The sequence below is a fragment of the Phoenix dactylifera genome, chromosome 8, assembly GCF_051530095.1.
Source record: "Phoenix dactylifera cultivar Ajwa chromosome 8, Ajwa_hap1_PhDact_Kaust_v1.1, whole genome shotgun sequence".
Classification (NCBI taxonomy): domain Eukaryota; kingdom Viridiplantae; phylum Streptophyta; class Magnoliopsida; order Arecales; family Arecaceae; genus Phoenix; species Phoenix dactylifera.
Window position 1 is genome coordinate 30623510 of NC_143197.1, and position 26016 is coordinate 30649525.

Below are 26016 nucleotides of genomic sequence, written 5' to 3' on the forward strand. Positions count from 1 at the left end.
AAATTGAACAAATATATTTGTCAAATGTATAGAAACTTATTTTAATTAACATAGAAATCCAATAATGCTCCTTTTTCAACGAACTATGCTCGATTGACCAAGATGACAATGTGTAAAAATAAAGCCGGGCTGGCATCGAAATAAAAGTGAAAATGCAAAAAAAGAAAAAAATATTTTACTAATCATTAATATGCTATTATTTCTAATTTTCTTTTTACCTTTTAATTTCTCTCAATTATTAGTTTTGCAATTTTTTAACATCTGAATCAATTTTCAACTACACTGTATTATATAACTACAATAATTTTAAGGGTCTGAAGATGAATGTTAAAGATTTTTCCAACCTATGGTGATCGATTATATTGAGAGAACCAAATCCATATTTATTTATAATCAGGTTGATACCAGTGAACCCACATACAACCAATTACAGAAAGGGAAACCTCCTCTCAAACCGATTTATTTCATATGATTTTGCCTTGTCGGCAGGTTCTGATCAAAAATTGCCATTTCTAATTATTGAAATTTGACCCCCTTTACGCTGATCCCGGGTTAGCAGGTTATCGGGTAAAAGTCCGGCTATTCCCACTCGGACATCACTGATCAGCTAACAATTTATCCGGGCTATCGGGTTATCGGGTACGGGTCCAGTTTTCCCACTCGGACGTTCCTCGTCTGGCCCTTGAGTTCACTTTTTCCGTTAGAAGACAGACTGTTCTGGTTACCAAACAAGCACAAGACCATGACTTTATAATCCCTCCCCTCGCGCACCCAGAGTCCCACGCCGGCCCCATTCCCTCTTGCCCCGCACCGAGGCCTCTTGAAAGGGGGGACACGGAACTTCTTGTTTCAAGTGGCAGTTGCGAATCGCGTAACGGGAGAGCGAGTCCCAGTCCCCTCTCCCCAGATCTGAAGCCCCGCCGCGAATTCTCTCCGCCATTCGCCAACCTCGGGGATCTCTCTCCCTTCCCTCGGTCGCTTGTCGATTCTTGGAAAGATGATGAAGTTCTTCGATAACTTGCCGCCCATGGATCACCTGCGATCCGAGAAGATGAGCTTCGTCCAGCTTATCATCCCCGTCGAGTCCGCCCACCGGTCGATCACCTACCTCGGCGAGCTCGGCATGCTCCAATTCAAAGATGTAACGAACCTTTCCTCGTAGATCTGATCCTGATTCTTTGGATTTCTGGTGTAGATCTTCATATATCCGTTTATCATGTTTCTTCTAAGCTCGCTTTATTCAGTTCTTGATCTCAAAAACATAATCTTCCATCCATGTTGTATTGATTCTTGGATAGTGTTTTGTGATCTTTCTTTTTTTTTTTTTTGCGTTTTTCTTGTTTTTCTTTGTCGGTCTGGATGTTAACTGGATTGTCATAGGTGGGATTGATTGAATCTGTGTAGATTTTAGGGCTTTATGCTGCCAATCAAATGTAATTTAGTTGGGATCTTGGTTGGGTTGCAGTAGAATTTGGATAAAGAATGCTCTTATTTGCATTGGACTGTTGATGCCATAGTTTGCCGCTAAATATGACTTCCTCATTGTCAAGAATGGGGGTGGAAGTATCGATTCTGGCCAAGGCGTATCTTATCTTTAGGTTATGATTCTTTCTTAGGAGAGTGTGCGTTGATTTTGACTTTTTTCCCTAGATTTTAGATAGTGAAGCAGGTGATCATGGGTTTGCATCCAGAAATTATCATAGAGATTTATTTATACCTGCAGATAAGTAGGTAGTTTACAGAATCACGACTTCTATCATTGCCTTTTTGTCTGAGAAAAGGCAGTGTAACATAATTTTCTGACTAGGTCGCTTTTCTGGGCAAGATTCTCATTTAGGAAGTTAGCACTGTTTCTCATGTATATATTGAGGCTAGAAACAAGGCTAAATCATTGCATGGTATTAATTCAGAGAAAGTGCACAACATCATGGATCAGGTAGGACTCATTTATCATAACAAGACTTTGCCAGGGCCAAGATTGCTGAGATGGATTCAAAATTGATGTTCGTCTGCATTCTTATCCGTGCTCATTAGTGGTTCTTTTGGTAGTAACTTTAGATAGTTTTCTTCATTCATTTCGTGTTCAGGTTGACCCATAAGGAGTTCAATGGTTTTAGTCCAAGGGACATGAGACGTTCCTCTATACATGGATTCCATGGTAGCAGAACTATTACTGCTATGACCTGCCTTTAGTATGATCATGACTTTCATTTATGGGATGATGACTTAATTGAGGAACATGAAATTCTTGTATAACTGTTTTGAATGATTTTGCCTTTCAATCAATCTTTCAGAAGTGCTCTTATGAAGGCTTATGGTGATTTATGGGAATGATGTTATTGCTCAGTAGTTCAATATCTTGGCCCTGATTTGGGTGTCTTTGCTATATAATCAGGGCTCCCTTTGGTTTCCATAAGTAATCAAGCGAGGGACTACTGATGCATTTTAGGTTTTTGCTGATATGGAAGAAATGGTTTGACTGATATCTCCAAGGTCTTCTAAGGTTGTTACAGACTATAAGGTTGGTGAGAATTTTGCTAAACCCCTGAAATCCATTAAAATTCAAATAACAAGATTTTTTCCCTCCTTTTTGTTTCAAAAATTTAAATACACAGGTTGGGTATGAGTTGTTTAGAGCTACCGTTAAATGGGATTTATGAAGATGAAGGGTTAGGGTGTTGCCTTATGATGTGGACAATCATATTATTGCTCTGTGTAACTACTTAGGTTTGCCTAATCAGGATCATTGACATTGTGATCGCATACTAATATGCCATGCTAATGCAAAGTTGCAAACCATGTTATCAGTGATTACTTTGGTGCAGAATGAATGACGCTCTTCATCATGCGCAACCACAATTTGCTCCATAGGCATGAGCAAGATTCTTTTCATCTTGGCATCTACATCACTCATATTAGCATTCATGTTAACCAACCCTGGTATTTTTTGGAAGAGCTAATCATTCCATTGGATTTCTTTTAGAATGTTTTAGAACTTCGCATCGATACGTATAACCATGACCAACCCAACCTAAGATACAATAATAACATTGATGAGCGAGAGAACTTCATACAACCTCAGTGCATTTGATGATTTGGGTAATTATTTCACAATCTAGATGATGATTTAGACAATATTAGGTGAAAACTTGGTAGCCAGAATCTTTATCTACATTAAGACGTCTGTTTTAGAATCTTCCCGAAATCTTGAACCCATACATGCTTCCCAAGCAGTTACTTACTAAAAGTGTTTCTAAACTTTCCGCTTCCTTGAAATTGCAAGCGTTCCTGCCTTGTTGAAGGATACAAAAGAACTGTAAAAACCAGATCATCGCATAGTCATATGTCAAGTCATTTAGAACTAAGACAACAAAAAATTAAAATAAAATGTTGAAGTAAGCACCCAAAAAATTCATAGGAGATAAAGTTTCCACAGACAGCTGGGCATCCCTTTTCTTTATTGTCTTTCTACTTTGATGTGCATTACAATCTTAGGAAGTGGGATTGGGATGCTATGGTAAACATATTTGATAAATTAATAAAGATACTAGAGGGATGGAATGTGAAGTTATAATTTTTGGGAGTATGTCGTGCTTCATTTTTTTATTGTAAAATGTCCATTTACTTTCATTCTTTGCCAACCTAATGAAGAAGATGCAGCATTTTTTACTTCAGAAACGGTATAATGTTGTGGGTAGGGTGGGTAACATTTGGTGAACCAAGAATAATGAATAAAACAAGAAGGTAGGATAATGCAAGGTTGAATTGTTTGACAAATATGAGCACCAACTTCATAAGCAAGCGCATTTCCGCTGGAGTTGTAGTGAGGATAAGTCTCTTTAGAAGATGTGATTTGAGTTAGATTTATGGAGAAAGGGTCTAGTCACCATATTTCATCAATTTTTTACATGGAAAAAGATACTTAACAGCTGAGTGCTGCAAAGCAGGCTCTAAGTTTACGTCAATTACCCGATAAAGTGAGACTCTTACGAGACTTCTAGTTGAATCTTTTGCCCCTGATATATTTGCTTTGTACTTGAGTTATAAGAAATGATACAAAAATTTGTTGAAACTTGGAAGTAAATAAAGTGATTTAATGTCTTGTGTTAGGAGAAAACTTGGAAAGACTGATTCGAGGATTCCTTCGTGATGTTAACATGGATGATTGTTCATATTGCTGGAAATGATTATTCTTTTTTTTTTTTACTTGAGAAATTTCTCGTACTTACAACTACTTGATCACGCTTGGTGGATGGTTACTCCTTTATATATATATATGTATGTATGTATGTATGTATATTAATGCCTCTTACCGTTGTTCTCATCCATTCAAATGCTCCTACCTTTTATTCTGTTCCTATTGATGATACTATTATTTTTCAAAAAGTAATAAAAAAAATCTTATGTTGCTTCCCCTCCCTTTTTTAGCTCGAATATCAATCCTCTTATCATGGCTTAAGTTTTCTTGATAATAGTTAAGAGACAATTCTAGAAAGGCTCTGCCACATGATCCCCATCAAAGATCAAACTGGAACATGCTATAATGATATGATTAACTTTGCTTTTGTATATTTTGGATACATATTGAAGCTAAAAGAAAATTTCTTCATGTCTAGTTTGATTTTGTTTTTTTTTTTTGTCAAATTTAAAATGTACTTTGCCTAGTAATGTTGATCTAGAAAAGTATAGGAGGTGATTAGCATTTTATCACAAACCATAAAGTAGTATAAGGGCAAGCTAGGTGTTGCTTCCACTTTGTAAGAAAATAAGGAGAAGCTGTAAGCTAGGTTTATTTTTTTCCTAGAAGCAATTTCTGGCGTTTTCTTCTAGTGTATGCACTTCTCGAACAATGCTACAAATCTTAAAAGTGTTTCTTTTGCTTTAAAAATCATAAAAGTACATTTCTTAAGGAATACCAAACACACTCTAAGAAATATCAGAACATAATCTATGAATTTCTCGTGTTTGTATTGATATTTCTTGCTCTTGAACATTTTGTATTTTTTTTATTCTCTTGGAAGGTTTAGTTTCTATTCTTGTGCATATGGATGATAAGTGGTAAGTGCTTTGTATGACTTTGATATCAATGAAAATTGCAACTTGGATGTATTTTAAGTACTCGAAAACACCAACAGGCAACAGGATTAGGCAAGCTTGCTATCTTATGGATAGATGCATGCAGAACGCTGCTATCTACCCATCTACTTTTCAATACACTAAAAATAGGGTTGGAATCGGGCTGGGTCGGTTGGGCCTCTGTGCAACCCGGGTCTGGTCTGAAAAAATTTCAGGCTTTATGTCGGGCTGAGGTCTGCAATTTCTTTAAAATTCTGGCTCAAGGCCGAATCCAAGATTGGCCCGAGACCCGATTGTGCTGACCCGGATCTAGGCTCGAGCTTCTCCATGCTCCAACTCACAATGAGAGAGAAAGAGAGGAAGAGAGAGAACATTGGGGGAGAAGAAAGAGAGAGGAGGGATCAAGAGGGAGAGAGAGGGAGAGAGATAGGAGGGATCAGGAGGGAGAGAGGGGGAGAGAGATAGGAGGGAGAGAGGGGGAGAGAAAGATTGGAAGGGAGAGAGGAGATCGAAAGAGGGAGAGATTTGGAGGGAGGGAGAGCAGAGAGAGATCAGGAGGGCAAGATGAGATCGAGAGGGACTAGGGAAGAGAGAGGAGAGAGGGGGAAGAGAGATCAGGTGTGAGAGAGATTAGGAAGGAGAGAGAGATCAGGAAGGAGAGAGTGAAGAGGAGAGAGAGCATAGAGGGGATAGCGAGAGGAGAGGGAAGAGGGATTGGTGGAGAAGAGAGAGAGAATGGGAGAGAGAGGAGAGAGGAGAGAGTGAAGTGTGGAGAGAGGGGGGAGAGGGGAGAGGGAGATCTCATGGGAGAGACCAAACAGGCCTTGCCATTGATGCTGGCCTAGCTTGACGGGCATCGGGACAAGGCCAATTTCTAGCTCTAGCTGGAAAGAAAAAGTAGAACTTTTCCATGGAAAGAAAGTTTTTCAGATATACGGTAATAAGCTTTCCAAATTTGTTATTTTTTAAAATATACAGATGGAAAACTAGATTTTCCAAGGCAAGCAATTATACTCTTATGGCTGTGCAGCAGCAAGACACGAGGAAAAAGTGGATGGGTAGATTGTGTGCCCCCATGTAAAATAGTATTTTTTGGATGACAATACCTCCTCTTATTGATGTGTTGGCGACACCTGTTTTAAAATCTTGATATTTATGGTGCTTTATTCACCAAATTATGCAGTTTATCATTAAATGAGATATCTCAGATGCTGTTGCCTCTTTTACCATATTTTTGGCAGTTAAATGACGATAAGAGTCCTTTTCAGCGAACATTTGTCAATCAGGTATTTACTTTCTTTGATTTCTTTAACTTCTTTTTAATTTAACATTAAATTTATTTATGAAAAAGCCGTGCAGCATGCTCATTATGACCATTTCAAAATTTCTATAATCACTGATGTGGTTTTACTTTTGGTATTAAAGTCAGTAGTGCACTTTATTCAGTAATTTTTTGATTTTGCACCTGCCCCTTCTAATTGTTGAACTCACCTGATTTATAAATTTTTTCCTATACTTTTTGCTTGTGATTGTGATTGACTATATATAGAGATGTCTAAGATTATAGATATCCCTGTAGCTGCAGTTTGTTCACTGTCACCTCTCATTTTTTGTAACTACTCATGAAAGGATAGGTTATATCAGAGCGAACCAGAGGTACAACAAGTTCTGAAATGTAAGCATGGCTAGCAAAATAATTTAAGAATCCGGGACTGGTCGATTAATTTAATAATAGGATATCTCCTTGTCCCCATCGGAACTATTTTGGCGGAGAACGCATCAGAAAAGAGACTCAATTACTAACAAATATATCAGTTTCATTTCAAACTTTACTCACCGTTAAGTATATTCTCAAATATTTTCCTGACAAGTCATCTGCCATATGAGGCAATTTACTTGAGCCTAAGTTTGTACTTTTCCTTTTTCTCATTTTTCCTTTTGGTTCAACTGACATGGAGTAGTAGAATTCATTCGTTCCTTTTCTGGCTCAATTCATTGTATTCGGTCAAGGTCAGATTTGTTTCATTTAAATTTTGCATGAAATCAATTATGTTCTGTTTAAAGTGTCTGTTAAGGCATTTATTACTCATTTGAAAGCGGACCTTGAAATCCACAACTTTGCTTAATAAGTTTAATCATGCTAGATAATGGATATTGCTGCAAAATATATTGGATCAGAGTTAAGCATGGTGTGTCGTAGGAGCTTGGTCCATGTTGGGATATGGTTCGATAATATCTTGGTAAATATAAGACTACTTACTTGGTTACTTAGATGCCAACCCTGTGATTTGGTTGGTTTAGGATTTTTATTTGTTGCTTCATCTGCAGGGTAGCTACACCAGCAAACTTGTCTATTACTTTAAGGAATACTCAGGGAAAAAAGTGTTTTCTTTTGTTTCCCGCTTGCATATTAAGTTTGACAATCTATTGATCTTCGAGAATCTACTCATTAGGTCACATCATAGCTTGTACTCGCCTAGATCAACTTTTTATCTTATTCTCTTTAGACAGAACTTCATAATGGAATCGCTGTTATAATATATGAATTATGAATTTGAGTCTTATTTTTCGGAAACAAAATGGAATGATGGTTATATTGATATCGTTCTTTTTCTATGGCCTTATCGTTTTTTACTTTTGGTTATTTTTTAACTGCCTCCTTTATTCCATGCAATATGTTTGGATGAATTTATATTATTGTGATCTTAACACATGTTCTTCCTGATGCTTATCTAACAGGTGAAGCGATGTGGGGAGATGGCACGTAAATTAAGATTTTTTAGTGATCAGATTAGCAAGGCCTGTATCACATCTGCAGGTCGTCCTGCTATGCAACCAGATATTAGCTTGGAAGAGCTAGAGGTAAATTGTTCATGTTCTCTCCTCCAACTCTTTCAATAGCTTCTTTCATTCTCATTGAGTTAAACTATTAGACGTTAATATAGATACCCTTTTTTTAGGTACGATTGGCCGAACATGAGGCTGAACTTCTTGAAATGAATATGAATAATGAGAAATTGCGACAGGCATCTAATGAGCTCCTTGAATTTAAGTTAGTTTTGTTGAAGGTACTTTCTTGTCATTACTAATTACTTGCCGTATGCTCCTTACTGTGTTACTCACACAGCTTCACCTATCTCTAGTAATCATTATTGTGTATAGCTAGTTTTGCTACTGATGTTGGGAAGAGAATTCTTCTCTTCTTACTCTGCCCCATTGTTAGAGGGTTATCAAATTCTTAGACATTTTATGTCTCAACCATTTTCTCCTTATCACTACCTCTAAGATTTTCCTTTTGTGGGAGTTGAGTTCTAGTTATGGGTTGCTTTGCTGTAATTGATTGCCTGCACAATGCTTTTGATCCTTGCCAAGATAGGCTGTTCTTTAGCTTTCTGTATAGAAGGGTTTCTGAAACTCTGGAAAACAACGGAGCCATTTGGGTGTTTCAGGAGTTTTCTGCTTTGCATATAGAATAAACATAGAGTAACTGTTCTCTTCCTATTTATTGTCTAGTTTATTGTAGGAACACACAGGAAGTGCCTCAACCTGAAGGTGACTGTTCATTTCTGTAATCTATTAGAGAGAGGCTTGTATACTTTATAGTGAGCCTGTAATTTTTACTCTTACCGTCATATGTGACGCTGTTAGACCTTCTGATAAGGAGAAATGACCCTGTTCATTTTCTCCTTATCACTACCTCTAAGATTTTCCTTTTGTGGGAGTTGAGTTCTAGTTATGGGTTGCTTTGCTGTAATTGATTGCCTGCACAATGCTTTTGATCCTTGCGAAGATAGGCTGTTCTTTAGCTTTCTGTATAGAAGGGTTTCTGAAACTCTGGAAAACGACCGAGCCATTTGGGTGTTTCAGGAGTTTTCTGCTTTGCATATAGAATAAACATAGAGTAACTGGTCTCTTCCTATTTATTGTCTAGTTTATTGTAGGAACACACAGGAAGTGCCTCAACCTGAAGGTGACTGTTCATTTCTGTAATCTATTAGAAAGAGGCTTGTATACTTTATAGTGAGCCTGTAATTTTTACTCTTACCGTCATATATGACGCTGTTAGACCTTCTGAAGAGGCTAAATTTTAAATAAAGTTCCTATGAAAACCGAATACTGAGACAATATAATTTAATTTTGTGCATCTTTCTTGGTATCTTCAGTGGACCTTCATTATCATGAATATATGATATTTCAGTGCTTCTCTTGTAGAGGCCTCGGCAAAGAGGAGTAGGATTGAATATGTTGGACAGGTAATCTCTTGTCCAAATTCTGAATGCATGCCTGCAACAGCAAAACTGTATCTCATCTGATATGTTTGACCTCGATACAATTCGATTGGGTATTTCATACTTGAAGTTTGGATGATCTATAGTGGTTTATTAAGAAAGAAAAACATTTGTCAATTGCTAATGAGCAATGTAAGCTGTTTTTCTGCTGATGCACCCTTTGGATCTGCAGCTGTTTGTAGCTGTTATACTGGTCCTACAGAACTACAATATCATCAGGGGTGCTATTTGTATGGCATACTTATCTGTAAACAATATGAGATTTTTGTTTTTTGACTGCGATGCAATGTTCCATACAACTTCAGTTTAGTGATGTTTATAGTAGTATTTACCCATATGTATTTTCACATAGACCTTATTTTTTAGGGAGTTCTACCATCTCATATTTTTTAATCCAGGCAGGTAGCTTCCTTGTTTCAAGTCAAAATCATGCAGTTCCAGCTGAGAGAGAATTAGATGAAAATATATATTCTAAAGAGAGGGATCGGGAGAGCCTATCCTTACTTGATCAGGTTTTCTTCTTTTAGTCTAATACCATTTATTTTGGTAATATTATTCTTGTTATTTAATCTAAACATATGTCTTTAAAGGAAACACCGCCTGAGATGTTGAACAAAGCTGGTTTGAGATTTATTAGCGGGATTATATGTAAATCAAAAGCACTAAGATTTGAGAGGATGCTCTTCCGAACTACAAGGGGCAATATGTTTTTTAATCAGGCACCTGCGGGGGAACATGTCATGGATCCAGTGTCAGGAGAAATGGTTTGATAACTCCTGCCTTTTCTTAATCTCTGTACTTTGATTACACTTCCATAAAGCTGGAGGCTTTGAAACTGCATCCATTGCCCACCCTTTTACCTCAGCATCCTCATTGCCTTTAAGTGTTGATATAACTTGGATGCTATTTTTGATGCATGTAACAAATATTTAGTTTTAAGTCTTTTCATATTTCTTCATGCCGATGGCTGTAACAATTTATAAGTTCCTAGTCATGATCGCTCCAACTCTTTTCTTGTTTGTCTTATGCAGGTAGAAAAAATTATCTTTGTAGTTTTCTTTTCTGGAGAGCAGGCTAAAACAAAAATACTTAAAATTTGTGAAGCTTTTGGAGCAAATTGCTATCCAGTTCCCGAGGATACTAGCAAGCAGAGGCAAATGACTCGCGAGGTATTCTAGTTTATGAGGCCAACCATTTTAGACATCATGGACCATTTATTAGGGGCCTGAATTCCTATTCAGCAATTAATGATGTGTGACATGGATTTCTGTTTGAATCATAAAATATTATAGAAATAATGTAATGGTTAGTTTAGAATGGATGCTTGTTATCTAATATCATTAGACTGAAACTGCTCTAAGATAATGGTTTTCGCCAACAAGATTCATTGAGATTCTGGAACATGCGGTGTTCTGCTCAGTGAGTTAAATGCTAAAGGTAGCGTACTTTTCTGCTTCTTTTTGCTATGTAATAGTGAATTTCTTGATTTTGTTTATAAACTGTTTTTAGAGCTAGCCACATTGACTGCCTAGGCGAGGCTGCTTAGATGCCCTCCTTAATGTTTTGCCTTCTGTTTGAGTATGGACAATCAGACTGATTTATAAATTAGGATTGAGTGTTTTTAAGTTTGTACACTTCCTATCGACTTTAGCACACATTATGTAGTAAGCTATTTTTTATTTTCAGATTGTAACTATATGTATAGATTATTTTCGATTGAATATAATTTTTTAGCGGCTTTGATGCCTGCCCATGCACCTGCTCAAGATCGGCGGAACCGGTACCGGGCACCGTACCAGTTTTCCGGCGGCATGAGTCGGTATGGGCCGTGCCGGGCCTATACCGACCGAGGAGGGGGTACGGTATCGTGGGAGAGAGAAAAGAGAGAGAGAGAGAGAAGGGGGAGAGATGGAGGGAGGCCAATGGAGGGTGGCGGAGGCCGGAGGAGGCTGCGGGAGGCACGGCCATGGCCGGACTCCTGTTTCGTTCGAAACAAGGGAACCAGCCGCGGTCGTGCCTTGAAACAAGGGTCTGACTACGTCCGTGCCTCCTGGGGCCTCCTCCGGCATCCCACCCTCTTTCTTTCCGTCCCTCCCCTGCTCACTCTTTGCTTCTCCTTCTTCGGCTCCGGTAACGGATTTCGTTTTTGTTGCCGAAACCGTACCGGTGAGCTACGGGTACGGATCGGAACGGCCGGAATCCTTCGGTTCGGGATGGTTCCGCCATCCTTGCACCTACCTATCACCCCAACTCTTGGCTGCGCTATGGCCTCCAGTGTGCCACCTTTAGGTCCTCAAGACATTGTGACTAAAAAGGTATCACTGACAATCACTTATTTTCTGGTGTTGATTGAAGAGAAGAATCATGACATCGCACACAATTTGCTGTCCAAACTCCAAAGAGATATATTAGTCAAGTATTGTCCAAGTGCTTATTCAATCATATTGGACAATGATTAGATTGCTTGGTTTTTCAGGTGCCCTGCTGCTTGCTTTGTTCTGTTCCTGAAAGGTTATATCAAATTGATTTTTGTGTATCTTTGTATGAGGGAAGGATTGAGCACTTTTTGCAAGCTTGCATGCATTTGTTGATAGAAGCTTTTACTTTAATCTGTCTGTGAGAATGTGTCTCAGAAAACATGCTTTAAACAAATTATATCAAATTAATAGCTGCCAGTGTGCTCTATTTACCTAGCAGAAGGCTATTGTTGCTGCTCAAAGTGAAGTGCTGCAACATTTAGTGCATGATTTGCACTTATACTTGTGACATGACAACTGCAGAAAATGTATAGGACAATGGTTTTTTCATTGTTAGTGAGACCATGTTGAATACATTTTCCGCTCCAACGACCAAATAATCAAATGCATTTGACTTACATATGCTTTTCCTTTACCTATATTTTAGAAGCACGGGGATCCAAACATTACAAGGCACAGTAACAGAACGAACTGTTAACATTTTTCCCTCATGATGAGTCCCTATATATTTTGTAGATAATGTTTTACGTTACAAAGAATAAGTTGCCTAGCATAACTTTCTATGATTTTTCCTAGGTGTCATCACGTCTCTCTGAATTAGAAGCCACTCTGGATGCTGGAATCCGTCATAGAAATAATGCTCTAGCTTCCATTGGGTCTCAACTATGGAAGTGGACTATCATGGTAATCAGATTACTCTTAGACATTTATTCTTCTTGTACTGCATCCTCTTCTTCTGTTGGTTTACTACATGATAGTTGAATTTTGTTCATTTTAGAGTTCCAAGGACTGTATAACCATTTAGTGAATCATCTGTGACCACCCACCCTGCACCCTCCCTGCCTGTTATTTGAGTGAAACATGCATTTGTAATTTTCAAGACATCCTTTTCAGGTAAGAAAGGAGAAAGCTGTATATGATACATTAAACAGGCTCAATTTCGATGTGACAAAAAAATGTCTTGTTGGAGAAGGCTGGTGCCCTGTATTTGCAAAACCTCAGGTCATACTTCTGCCACTCTAGTATTTTCATATTTGTTTAGAAATCAGATGACACTTTTCTCCAATTTGTTTCTGTTGCTACAGATCCAAGATGCCTTGCAGCGTGCAACAATCGATAGCAATTCACAAGTGGGGATTATATTTCATGTGATGAATGCAATAGAATCACCGCCTACATATTTCAGAACTAATCGGTTTACACATGCATTTCAGGAAATTATTGATGCATACGGGTTTGTCTTTGAAACCATAGGAGAAGATTATTTTGCATATGTATTTTTGTTCTGGAAATACATCTCAGTAAATTGCAAAATTCTTGAATGATTTGATTCCACAAGAATTAATGCTTATTTCAGTGAAGACTGTGTCAATGCACTACTGCATCTTGACATAGTGAAGTGCTTTATTGATGTCTTTAGATATATATAAAGTACATTTTGCTGTCCTGCATCTTATACTTTTATTCTTTCAAGACTTGTTATCATACATTTTACTCGCTAAGTCATAATACCTGCTTCAGAATTTGTGTTGCTGATGTGAAATTTTTTTCCTTATGCTACCTCAGTTTTGCTGTGTCCAACTTCACCTGCCTTGAGACAATTATATACATTATTTATCATTGTTAATATTTTTTGATGTAACCCTTTAATATCTGCTTGTATAAATGACAATACAATAATTTTATCATTTATGCATCTTCATTTAATTCACTTCCACTCTCATAAATGGAAAGAGTATTGAAGAAGTTCTGGAAAGAGTTTTAAAGTGAGTTTAAAATCAAACCATCCATTTTGATTTATATACCATCAGAAGAATAACAATCCTTTGCTTTTATGGAGAATTATGGATTTTCATTTTTCTTTTCTGTGGATTTGCTACTATTTGCAGATTGCATGCCATTAAGGGTTCCATCATCTTTCTGTCCTTGCATTCCAAAAGATAGTGCAATAAACAGAATGTCACATCAACAGTTTAATAACTCAAATAGTTGACTAACCAACTCAAATGCTTCTTGGAATTTCTTCACATATAAACATTAACAAAAGAGACATGGAAAAACATGGATGGGCAATGTCCAAGCCATGTTAATTGGATTTGGAGGGTGTGCCATCAACCATGATGATAATCTTTTTCGGAACTATGTGATCTGAAAGAAGAATATACTGCCTGATTCACTAGGTGTATGGTCAAGACTGCAGTGTCGATTACTTAAGCAACCAATTGCAAGTTAAATGAATCATAACACTTGAATGGAGAAGAGCATATCTTGTCATAGATGCAGGAACAATAGTTGCTGATGGCTGGCTTTATAGAAGATTGTTTATCTTGGCATACTTCTTCAACAGTATTGCATGGTTTTTGAAAAGGATTTGGTCGTTATGTGCATTATCATTGCAGTTATACTTGATCAGCTCATGATAAATTTACAGGAAGATGCTGACAAGTATTAACAGTTTGTGAAACCACAATGAGTAAATATGTGGTTTGCAGCCTTTAGCTCAGCCTTCCTCAGGCAGAGCTTCATGACCACCATAGTTATCACCTCTTTTGCTTGGTTCTATCATCATGGCCTGGTGAAGGAACAATAGTTGCTGATGGCTGGCTCTATAGAAGATTGTTTATCTTGGCATACTTCTTTAACAGTCTTGCATGGTTTTTGAAAAGGATTTGGTCATTATGTGCATTATCATTGCAGTTATACTTGATCAGCTCATGATAAATTTACAGGAAGAGGCTGACAAGTATTAACAGTTTGTGAAACCACAATGAGTAAATATGTGGTTTACAGCGTTTAGCTCAGCCTTCCTCAAGCAGAGCTTCATGACCACCATAGTTATCACCTCTTTTGCTTGGTTCTATCATCATGGCCTGGTAAAGTGTCTTGAGTGTACTTGTCAATGAGTGAAGTTGTTAATGTTTGATAGTGGTGCCACAATTGGGAACTGAATAAACTTTGTATATTGCTGGCACATCCTTCTAAGCCAAACCTGAGCCAAAAACTTGTCCAAATTCTGCTTTTTGGCTCGAGAATTTTTGACTACATCTAATTCTTGGTATTCCCTTTGTACTTCCACGTCATTAGTCAAGGTTAGGTTCAATTGATGATTCTTATTTTGCATTATTGTCAATATCTCAAGTAAATAACATTTCCAAGAAATATTATTTTCTGTTCCATGCATGTTCTAGAAGGCATATAGGATTCCCTTCATCTTTACTAGCAACCTGGCGCATGGAATGTATATATTAAAAAATATTAATTAAATATAAAGGGAATGTATGAGGGATGGAGATGGAAGGTTTTGTATTAAAATACAGGCTCTGATCATGATCTATCTTTAAAGTTGCAAGATATTAAATCTTTTTCAGTTATTTATTTTTGCAAGATAATAGAAAATCAAAAATTGGGACCATAGAAAAGGAAAGGGTATAGAACTTGTTCCTTCTTTACCCATGTGGATAGGAATGACTGATTTCTTGGGAGAAGGGTACTAATTGATTGCAACTTAGATACATGGGTGCGAGAAATATTTAATTAAGCACTCCACTTAGCAGTGTGGGGCAACATATCCGCGAACACTTATATGGGCCAGTGCAGATGGAGGGGGTTAAAGCTGATAGATTGGTTGGATGTGGTTTTCGGATGAACCCGATACAAATATTAATAATGTTAATAGTTTACTTGTGTTATAACTATTTTATTAGGTAAAGATTAAGCATACATTGTTTATTGTATTATCATTAATATTGCTATTATTTATCCAAAAATATATTTATCATTATTGTTTTTCTTTGTTATATTTAACATATTTTATGTATTTAAAAAGTTAGAAGATATTAGTAGTGTGTGCATCTGCATATTCTGCCTGCACACTGTATATCTGCTTTGTGGTTGCTTGATTGCGCACATATCATAACTGCGTTTTAAAACACCATGTAGGTAATTTATGACTAAAGGGATCTTTTGTCCAAAAAGTTGAGAACAGAAAAATGTAGAATAATATTTAATATTTAGTACCATCTTTTTAATTCAGTATAGGAAATTGCAATCACATTGGTTGAGGACCTATACTATTTTGGGGCAATCTCATAATTTTAGGTAAATTCCCATTGCTTCTGCTTTTGAGAAAACTATTTTTCACTCCTATGCAGGAAGCTTCAGGCCACACTTATTAGGTAATGTGTTCCCAAGAACACGGGAACATGTTCCTCCCAAATATTATGGAGTCTCAAATTTGTACATTCTGCCTTTTTATATGACTTTATAGTAAGCATGTGTGCATGTTTGGTGAGGACTGCATGAATGTGATCCTACAAGGACGGCAACTTGTTAGACTGCTTGCACCTTGACAACTCATAACTTTAATCCTTAGTAATCTATGCCATTCATTTTGTATCTTATAATGGGTACAATTTATACAACATGGATACAAGCAAGATATGATAAATGTTAAGTTAATACTGTGATTATATCCACTTATGGATCACCTTTTAGTATATTATTTAATGTTTTTTTGTACACAAACAAAACAAATATGTATTTCATATGACTATTTCTTCCTTCTTAGGTGCTTCAAGCACTTGAGTTTTTGTAAATGGACATCTTCCCATCTCTACACTGGCTTCTGCTCCCCCTTCCCCCTTGTTTTCCCGCATTATGCTGTTGAGGTTGAGGGATTACTTATTATCAACTAGCTAAGATGCATTATTCTACTATTATATTTGTATTTATTCAATTAAAACACTGTTCGGTTATTTAATAGTTCACTTTATACAACCTATTTTATCCCATGGATTTCATATCCAGCATGGCTAAATTGAAGTAGTGTTTTAAGGGAAATTGCTATTTAATTACTAACAAGATATTTTGCTAGTGCAATCTGGATACTGTTGATATGTTCCAGTATTTTATGTCGATGCCTGATCTAGCTAATGTTGAATTGTTGATTGGTCCTGCTTCAAAGCTGAAATTGGTAAATTAGGAATTCATTGTGTTAGAACTTGCCTGTCTTACTCTGTAAGAACACTTGCCTGCTTCTCTCTGATAAATTAAAGTAGAAAATATCTAACATGCTAGAGAAAGAAATCTTTTATATGGCCAAGTGAAACTATCTTGGTCCTGTGATAATGCTTAGTTTAAATAGCATTTGCATGAACTGTAGAAAAAATTACAATGACCTACTCTTGCTTAAGCAATTCAACTATGTTTGTAGTGTGAATTCTGCTTGCTCTGTCTTTTGTTAGGGAAACAAGTTTCTGAGTTACTAATTCAACTATGTTTTGTGCAGTGTTGCTAGATATCAAGAAGCAAATCCTGCCGTGTATTCTGTCATTACATTTCCTTTTCTTTTTGCTGTCATGTTTGGAGACTGGGGCCATGGAATATGTTTGTTGTTGGGATCATTTTTCCTTATTGTTCGTGAGAAAAAGTTTGGTTCTCAGGTGTGTATGGACATGCATTTTTCTTCATTAAATTACTCAAAAGAGACCTTACATTCTACATGAATTCATGCTTGTAGTTGTAGTCCTTTTGGAAGTATTCTAAAGCTGTAGTAGTTATTGCAGAAACTTATATTATGAAATGGAGAAATACAGTGCACTGCATATGATTGTAAAATCTGATTTCCAGTTTTACAAAACCTAAAATAAGGTTTTGTAATTTTCTGTTTCTTTAAAACTCATTGGTAATCTTATAACTCTTAATGGTAAAAATAAATAAACAATGACTAACAATATTAGTTCCAATTATTCCCAATTTTTTATTTCTATAACTAGTGGATACTTACTATTTACAGTGCGCATTTGAAAATTGAAAGATGTTGTTCATAATCCATGTAGCAATTATTTCTCTCTGTTCTGTTTATCTATTTAGTTTCATGTTAAAATATGTGGAAAATTTGGCAAGTGCTTTTACCTACTCCTTTAACTGGGTAATGTTTACAATTCTCACTCGATAAGTTGTATGTGAATTGTTTCTCAGAAACTTGGCAGCTTTATGGAGATGGCATTTGGAGGGCGCTATGTACTCCTTTTGATGGCACTGTTCTCTATCTATTGTGGATTAATATATAACGAATTTTTCTCTGTCCCATTTCGCATCTTTGGTGAATCTGCTTATAAATGTCGGGATACCACTTGCAGGTACGATAATCTCTGTTGAATGTTTCCCATCTTTATATGGTATAGTTCAGTATTTAAAACTAAATATTTAGTTGCAAGCTTAGTAGTATTTATTATAGACTTCTTATCTGCCTTATGATTTTAATACCAAGCCTATAGCTTCTATTTCTTTCAAAAAAATTCTCAATATTTTCATGGGGTCATTTTTTATAAGATGGACTCGAAATGCCATAAATGCATCCTATGCCATTGTGCTGCTCTAGCCCGCCGTTTAATTAGCAACATAAACCTGAGGTATTCTAGTACCAGTCATTGCAATAACACAACAATGAGCAGAATAATCCTTGTTCCTAGTAGAATTAAGTCAATATTTAACAGACTGCTACACATCATTTAAATACTTTCAACTGAAAATATATTTGGTGATACCAGCGTATGCCGAACCGGCCGGTACGGGCCGGTACAAACCGGTCCGGCCAGCTACCGGTACGCCGGAGCTGTGGAAACCGGTACAGGCCGGTTCCTTGCCGGAGACGAAGAAGAGGAGGAGAAAAAGAGAGAGCACGGGGAAGAGAGGGAGGGAGCCCACCTTCGGCCGCCATCGGAGAGCCGCGGAGGGGCGTCGGAGGCCGGTGGGGGGCGGGCTCCGCCGCCCCCCACCGGCCTCCGACGCCCCTCCGCGGCTCTCCGATGGCGGCCGAAGGTGGGCTCCCTCCCTCTCTTCCCCGCGCTCTCTCTGGTTCTCTTCTTCTTCCCCGGTTCCGGCGGGGAAGAGCTTCCCGGTTCGTACCGCCCGGAGCACGGTACGAACCGGCCCGTACCGGTCCGGTAGGCAACCGGTACGCCTACCGGACCCGGTACGGCGGACCTTGGGTGATACCGATAAGTTACCTTTTTGTAATTCTAAAACTAACACAATTACTATTAGATATGTATTAATTTGTTGCATCAATGTCACACAAAAATCAGTAATTTGTTCTTATCCTCAAATAGAAAAAAATTGCACCACCCAGTACTAGAATTTCTGTATACACAAAGTTGTTCAGCATAGTGAAGTCACAGGATTGAGGTGTCTGTGATCTGCCTAGAGATGTACCCCAAAGAATGGCACTTTTAGGACTGACAGTATATATGATGACCACAAGGTTCCAACTGTATTTTTTGGTATCTTGGCTTTATAGTACCTGTAAGGGGGGAATACAAGAGAAATATTTGCAATAAAATTAAGGCAGCGTGATTTAAGTGGAGAAGCATCTCTACAATGGCTTAGGATTGTTGTGTGCTAATCAGACTTGAGGTAATTAGACTTGATGAATATTTTATAGGACTGTTTAGTTCCATCTATAAAATCATCAAACTAAATGGAGAGCTCTCTTTTTGTTGGGCATACTGGTTAGAAAGTTGGGAGATTGTTGTATATAAAATTGCATGACTATGATGAGAATGTTCAGAATCATAATTGCAAATGAAAGAATCAGGCTTCATCAGCGTGTGAAAGTTTTTGTAGATTAAACAACTTGCAGGATCATTGGCAGAGTGGGTATATGCTTAGCATGATTTATCAACAGTTATTTGGCATAATAATGAAATATATTTAATTCCAGCTGATTCATATGAAAGAGCAAATAAGTATATGTGTTGGCCTAATGTTATAGATGGTTTGTACCTGTGAGCCTGGTCGAATTCAACCTGTTAGAAGTCTGATGGTTTATGTGCAATGTGGGTTGTCTATTGGTCAAGCTCAATCAACCCATATATAGCTGGGTTAGGTTACAGATAGTTGAATTGCCATGTCATTGTCATATGGTAGGAGGGGAAGGATGACATGCACTGAAAGCATACACATGTTGAGTCTTGAGTGAATTCTCTCTCTCTCTCTCTCTCTCTCTCTCTCTCTCTCGCTCGCTCGCTCGCTCGCTTGCTCGATCTTGCTCTCACTCTCACCACACACACGGAAGTCTTGCAATGTTTCACAAGGTCAAGATTGGATTCATTAATGTATTAAAGAATGCAAGTTTTGTATTTTGGATTCTTTCACTTTCTTTCCCAAACTAATCTTAACAAAAAATCCTACTGAGTCCCTCTCTAGCCTTTTTCTCTCCTCATCTCAAAGACATTAAAAAATTAGGAGAATAAAGAAATTAGCATGCCTAAAAATAGTCAAGATTCTTTTAATCATCTCATCTTACAATGCATACAGACACCTCTCCTTTATCATTATTGAATTGGGTTACATCTTATCTTACCGTAACTGTTTAAATTGGAATTACAGCTGTCCATTAATATCAAAAAATATGCACTTCTTTTGTCTATAAATGTTCTCCTTTCCATCAATATCTCATTTTATGTATGCATCATTTTCTTCCTCCTCTTTCTTGTCAATTGATAGCAACAGAGATATCATGACTAGGAAATATTGATGCTGTAAGTTTTGCCTGGGAAACATGAGGTTGTGACTTAGGTCCACGAAGGAGATGTATAACTCAACAATCAGGGGGCTTCTCTAGCTTGATTCATACCACCTATGTGTACGGTAGTTTTTTTCCTCTAGTCTTTGCAGAATTCCAATCTAACTTTGTCTAGTCTGATTTGCCACTTGGATTCCACGTCATCTCCTTGTCTAGACATACTGGCTGCTTATTTTGATGATACTAATCCCTGCAAGCGCAGCGCTATCGATTTTGAACTCTACTATCACCCCAACCCCCCACCTCACGGAATGTCCTGAACCCTCTGTCCTTTGAGTTCGCTTGTCCAACCAGCTTCTATTTTCAGAAAATGGGTACAACATAGTGGCTTGGGTGTGGGTTAGTAGGTTCAAACCGCCAAAGCTACATGCCTCATGTATCTTTGGCAAAAACATATGGGTCCTCAAAAACATCACCGAGAATTTTAAAAAGTTTAAAATGGGTCCACCCTAAGCTAATGATGGCAAAATAGGAATTTTCTTTCATAAAAACACCAACCCACTACGCCCTTGCAAACCAGATCTCAGACATGGCTTTGAGCTTTTCGAGAGGCTGTGTGGGTGCTGAGTAGCATTACTCACATCTTATAGTTGCTTATCATTTAAATTATCCATATAGGCCAAGTAAGAATTGCTTTTGATTTTAATTATGATGTTAACTCTGTGTTGTACTAATTATAGTAGTCTAATCTCTTGAAGTTTACATATAATGATTTACCAATCTTCTTTAATTCATTTTTTACTTATGGGTCCTGTTAATCATTTCTATCCATCGTTAGTACATGTACACATTTTATATCCAGCCTTTAATCTTTAATTTGTTAGTGGGATCAACACTTGAGCTGAACTCCCAAGGCATCCATCAACCTCATTATCTTAAATGGTGCGCCAATGTCTGATTGGAGGTCAACTGGGTAGTGAGGAATTAAACATTCGAACTTTTTGAAAAATGCTGATGGTCATACTTCATATCATTGCTCAGTTCACCGATTCTATGTGGTAGTAGATGATTTGCAGAATGGTATCCCGGGCCCACCTGAGACCACCTACACCTGGTGTAGCATGCTAATCCCTAATTGCCAAATTGGGCTGGTGATCTAAGTGGTGATTGGAGGTATGATCTGTAGCAGCACTATAAGTTCTCATACAGCAGCTGACAAATCCTAGCAAAAATAATTTACAGTCTTATTTCCTAGCATTAACAAGTAGAGATTTACTATTTATGCTCGGCTAAAATAAATCTTGTCCACTAATATCTTGGTGAACTATTGGAATAGGTGGGTAGGTTGATGATTGAGATGGAGAGATTTTAGAAAATTTGATGGAGAAAATTAATATAAAATGCATGATTGTTGATTAATGCAAGCAATCTCCTTAACAAATGCTCCTAGAGAATCCATTAGAATATTCTTGTATTTATATGCTGCATATTATTAGCATTATTTGCAGCCTTTGCAATAAATTCTGAACATTGTTAGCAACTATTTTACCAATGTCATCTCTTGAACTGAGGGATGCGAATAAGAAGATTTTCTTGAGATTTGAATATGACCCAAGGTCTGCCGAATTGGCCTAAACCGGCCGGTTCAACGCGTACCGGTACTGGCCCCAACCGGTACGGTTCGACTGTAAAAATGGTTCCGGCCCTATAGGGGTGGAACCAGCCATTTTTCGCTGTGTACCAGTGCGAACTAGGTCGGTTCGCACCGGCCCAAGCGCGGCACGCGGGGAAGAGCGCCTACACAGGCTAGCAGCCCGCGTGGGCCATTTAATGCCAATGCCACTCTGGCATTTAACATGTCCGCGTGCCGACACGCGAGCGGGGAATCCCGCGCCTAGCTCCGAGCGATTTCCCGCTCAAGGAACCGCGGCTGCGGCCGGTTCCCTAGCAGGGAATCGCGCCTGCACGCGGTTCACCACACAAGCTGGCAGCCTCCAAGGACTTTTTTTTTTTGCGTCCGTATGCGCGTCTGCTCTGTTGGCCAATTCGGTACCGGTACCGGTGCCCACCAGTATGTCGGTACAATCGGTCTGGTAGACCTTGATATGACCACATTGGGGACAGAGAAATATGGAGCGTCTGTTTTTGAAATATAGCAGGTGATGTTCTAGAAGGTCTCAATAGACTATTGTGGAAGTAAGAATTCAACTGCTCTCCACATGATTCAAGATCAGTAGATGTCACAGCATTTTTTAAGTGCATATTGTTATAACTTGAATTGTCTGAGATCTTTCTTTCTCTCTACCACTCCCATTTCTTCTACTTTATGTTGGGATGCTTCTGTTTTCTTTTAGATAATTTCATTCTTCCAAGCTTTTTTTCACAGTTCTAATATCATACGTTTATTTGTTGTCTATTTCACCTACCCATTACCTGCCTTTTTTCTTTTCCTATCTATTGTTCTACATCTTTTTAATGATTCTCTCTTATATTTCTGCCATGTTACAGTTTGGTTTTGATTTCTTTCAAAAGTTTAAATCTATCCCCCTTGAAAAGAAATCTGATATATAGCGAGTAATTTAAATAATCTGAAACTTTGTTCCTGTATGCTCTTAGATGTTTGAAATTTAGGTTTCCTACTAAAAATCATCATTTGAATATCTAAAACTGATTCAGTGTCCTTCAGTGATGCACGCACTGCTGGTCTTGTAAAGTACCGTGATCCATATGCATTTGGGGTGGATCCAAGATGGCGTGGGAGTCGTTCTGAGCTACCCTTTCTGAACTCCCTCAAAATGAAGATGTCCATATTGCTTGGTGTGTCTCAGATGAATTTAGGTATCATATTAAGTTACTTTGATGCAAAGTTCCATGGAAGCTCCCTTGATATAAGGTATGCTTCAATTATGCTTGCAAGTTCTGTCTGTGATGTTGCCTACTTACAAAAGACTGAACAATAGTTCCATGTTACTTTTGTTAGGTATCAGTTTATACCACAGATGATCTTTCTCAACAGTCTCTTTGGTTACCTTTCACTCCTCATTCTCATCAAGTGGTGCACAGGATCTCAAGCTGATTTATATCATGTGATGATTTATATGTTCCTGGACCCAACAGGTGATCTTGGTGAAAATCGGTTGTTTTGGGGTCAGAAACCACTGCAGGTTTATTCATTACTCCGATCTCTTTTACGTGCAAATATTGCTCTGCCTTTTTCATTAAACTTGGCCAGTTTCTTGCAGATTTTGTTATTGCTTCTGGCTATTGTGGCAGTTCCTTGGATGCTCTTTCCAAAGCCTTTCATCCTAAGAAAGCTCAATACGGAGGTATATTGGTTGCTTCCTTTGAAATCTTTGTTGCTGCTTGATAGTTATTACATTTGAATTCATCTTAAAAAAAGAACTTGCAACTAAATGTGTAAGGTAATACATTGAGAAAACATTTAGAAAATCTTGAGCTGATGCTGAATAGTTGGGACAAGGCTTGATGTTTATGGTTCTTGAGCAACTTCCGTTGGAAATTAACTGCAGCTAAATACTCTTTGCTTAATGTGTATCATCAGATATCCTTTTCTTTTCACATATCCTTATACAAAGCCTTGATTATTTACATGTTATAGTTACATTTTCTTCTAGTGTTCTTGCCTGCAAATTAACTCAGGCACATCGCTTGTGGTAAATTTTGAGTGTGATGCGTTGCTTTTTTCCATATTCAAATGTTAAATTTTCTTAGTCCTTGACCTAGTAGGTATGCTTGTATGGTAACAAACTACTCCAGAACAGCTATAATCAATGAAAATTGGGAAAAAAGAAAAATCAAGGACATGTACCTTTGAAGATTGTGCGACACATATTTATGCTTTTTATAAAATGTTATGCAGAGATTTCAAGGCCGTACCTATGGCATCCTAGGGACATCCGAGATGGATCTTGATCATGAACCTGATTCTGCAAGGCAACGTCATGATGATTTTAATTTCAGTGAGGTATTTGTGCATCAGATGATTCATTCCATCGAGTTTGTTCTTGGTGCAGTCTCAAACACTGCATCATATCTTCGACTTTGGGCTCTCAGGTATGTTACGTCAGGCTTTTGAATACCACATCATATATTGCTTGCATCTAATCTAATATATATTATTTACCATTTTTGTTGGTTTTTTCTAATGTTCAGCCTTGCACATTCAGAGTTGTCAACCGTTTTCTATGAGAAAATACTACTCCTAGCTTGGGGGTGAGTTTAACTTCAATATCTTCTTATCTTAATTATTTGGTACTGTTTCTAGTTTTATAGGATGTACAATTTCTGTGTTATTTTTTTTAACAGGATCTTCCCTTATGAGAATTACTTTTTAGGAGGATCTTTAGTTTTCAATGAGTTTTCCACACAATGTGTAGATTTTTCTGCTAGACTATATGTCCATCTCTTGAACTTCTGATCAGCAATTACATAAAATACACTCAGAAAGGCCACTAACACACTTCTTGGAAAACTGGATCATGAACTCTCTAGTGCTCTAATATTTAGCGTGAAATTCAATCTAATAAGATTATTGTCTGCAGGTATGACAACCCTATCATCCGGATAGCTGGGCTCACAGTTTTTGCTTTTGCAACAGCATTCATATTGCTCATGATGGAGACACTAAGTGCCTTTCTTCATGCTTTGCGTCTACATTGGGTTGAATTTATGAGCAAGTTCTATCATGGTGATGGTTACAAGTTCAGACCCTTTTCATTTGCCTCCCTAGCAGATGAGGAATATTGATCAGTGCATTCCTTTAGAAACCTTGATTCTTACAGATCAGAAATACAGGAAAAGAGTAAAAGAATAAACAGGTGAAAGATGGAAATTGTTACTTTGCAGTGCCATGATCAGATGAAAACTGATAGAAGTTGATCTAAGTGCACCATTTGCACTTTAATTAACAGTGTAAAACCTCTTCTTGTTCCATCGCCTAGCTTAGTTCGGAGAGAACAAACAACTGAGAGATATTTTGTAAAGTTACAGGCTATGAAATTTACTTCTTAGAACAGAGCAGTGCTTCTTAATACAGTTTAACTCTTAAAATCATGTGTCATCTAGGGGACGCTGATTCTATTTTTTTTTTATTTAACTCAAATAGACAATGTAGAGTTTTTGTTTTGTTTTTTGTTTTTTTTTTTGACAACTGGGTCCTTTCCCTTCATGCTCTCTGTTTGTCAACTTCTTCTAATACTCCATTAAGGAAAAGCTTTCTTTTGATAAGACATCTGGAGTTGGCTTTCATGCCAGCCTTGTATCACTGTGTTGCTTTTGTAATTCATAATGAATATGAACTTGGTGTAGAGAATTTCCCCCCCTCTTCTAGAACATGTATTCTGGATATCATGGTGGACTTTGATAAAATGCAAATTGGTTGCTGCTTTTTGGGTATGGAGGCTGTAATTGGCAGAATGGTATGAATGAAACCTCAAATAGAAAGCTCAAAATGTGGATGCGTCTTTCTTTTTAACTCTAGTATATTCACAATGCAGAGTATGCTAGATACTGCAATTTGGTATCAGGATCTTTACCAGGCATAAATATACGTGACAGGAAAGAAGTTGATAAAAAATTGGCTCCAAATGATCGGATTGCTATCCTTTTTCTCTCTCCGTTTACAATA

General features: G+C 37.6%; 1 protein-coding gene across 5 annotated transcripts; it reads left to right on the forward strand.

Moving 5' to 3' along the window:
• Nucleotides 1–715: 715 nt before the first annotated feature.
• On the forward strand, nt 716–25718 carry LOC103702866 (V-type proton ATPase subunit a1-like). 5 transcript variants are annotated; one of them, XM_088703524.2, is made up of 19 exons: nt 753–1141; nt 2396–2521; nt 6318–6362; nt 7816–7938; nt 8037–8144; nt 9764–9877; nt 9956–10129; nt 10397–10534; nt 12419–12526; nt 12737–12844; nt 12928–13076; nt 17130–17283; nt 17822–17982; nt 23056–23262; nt 23350–23533; nt 23612–23695; nt 24250–24443; nt 24543–24602; nt 24932–25718. In XM_088703524.2, the coding sequence occupies exons 4-19, from the start codon at nt 7834–7836 to the stop codon at nt 25134–25136; spliced, it is 2253 nt and encodes a 750-aa protein (XP_088559650.2). In that variant the 5' UTR covers nt 753–1141; nt 2396–2521; nt 6318–6362; nt 7816–7833; the 3' UTR covers nt 25137–25718. The 5 variants fall into 5 exon arrangements, with proteins under 5 accessions (XP_088559649.2, XP_008783707.3, XP_088559651.2 ...); XM_008785485.6 differs by lacking the exon at nt 2396–2521 and having other exon boundaries at nt 729–1141; XM_088703523.2 differs by lacking the exons at nt 2396–2521; nt 6318–6362 and having other exon boundaries at nt 716–1141.
• The last annotated feature ends 298 nt before the right edge of the window (nt 25719–26016 follow it).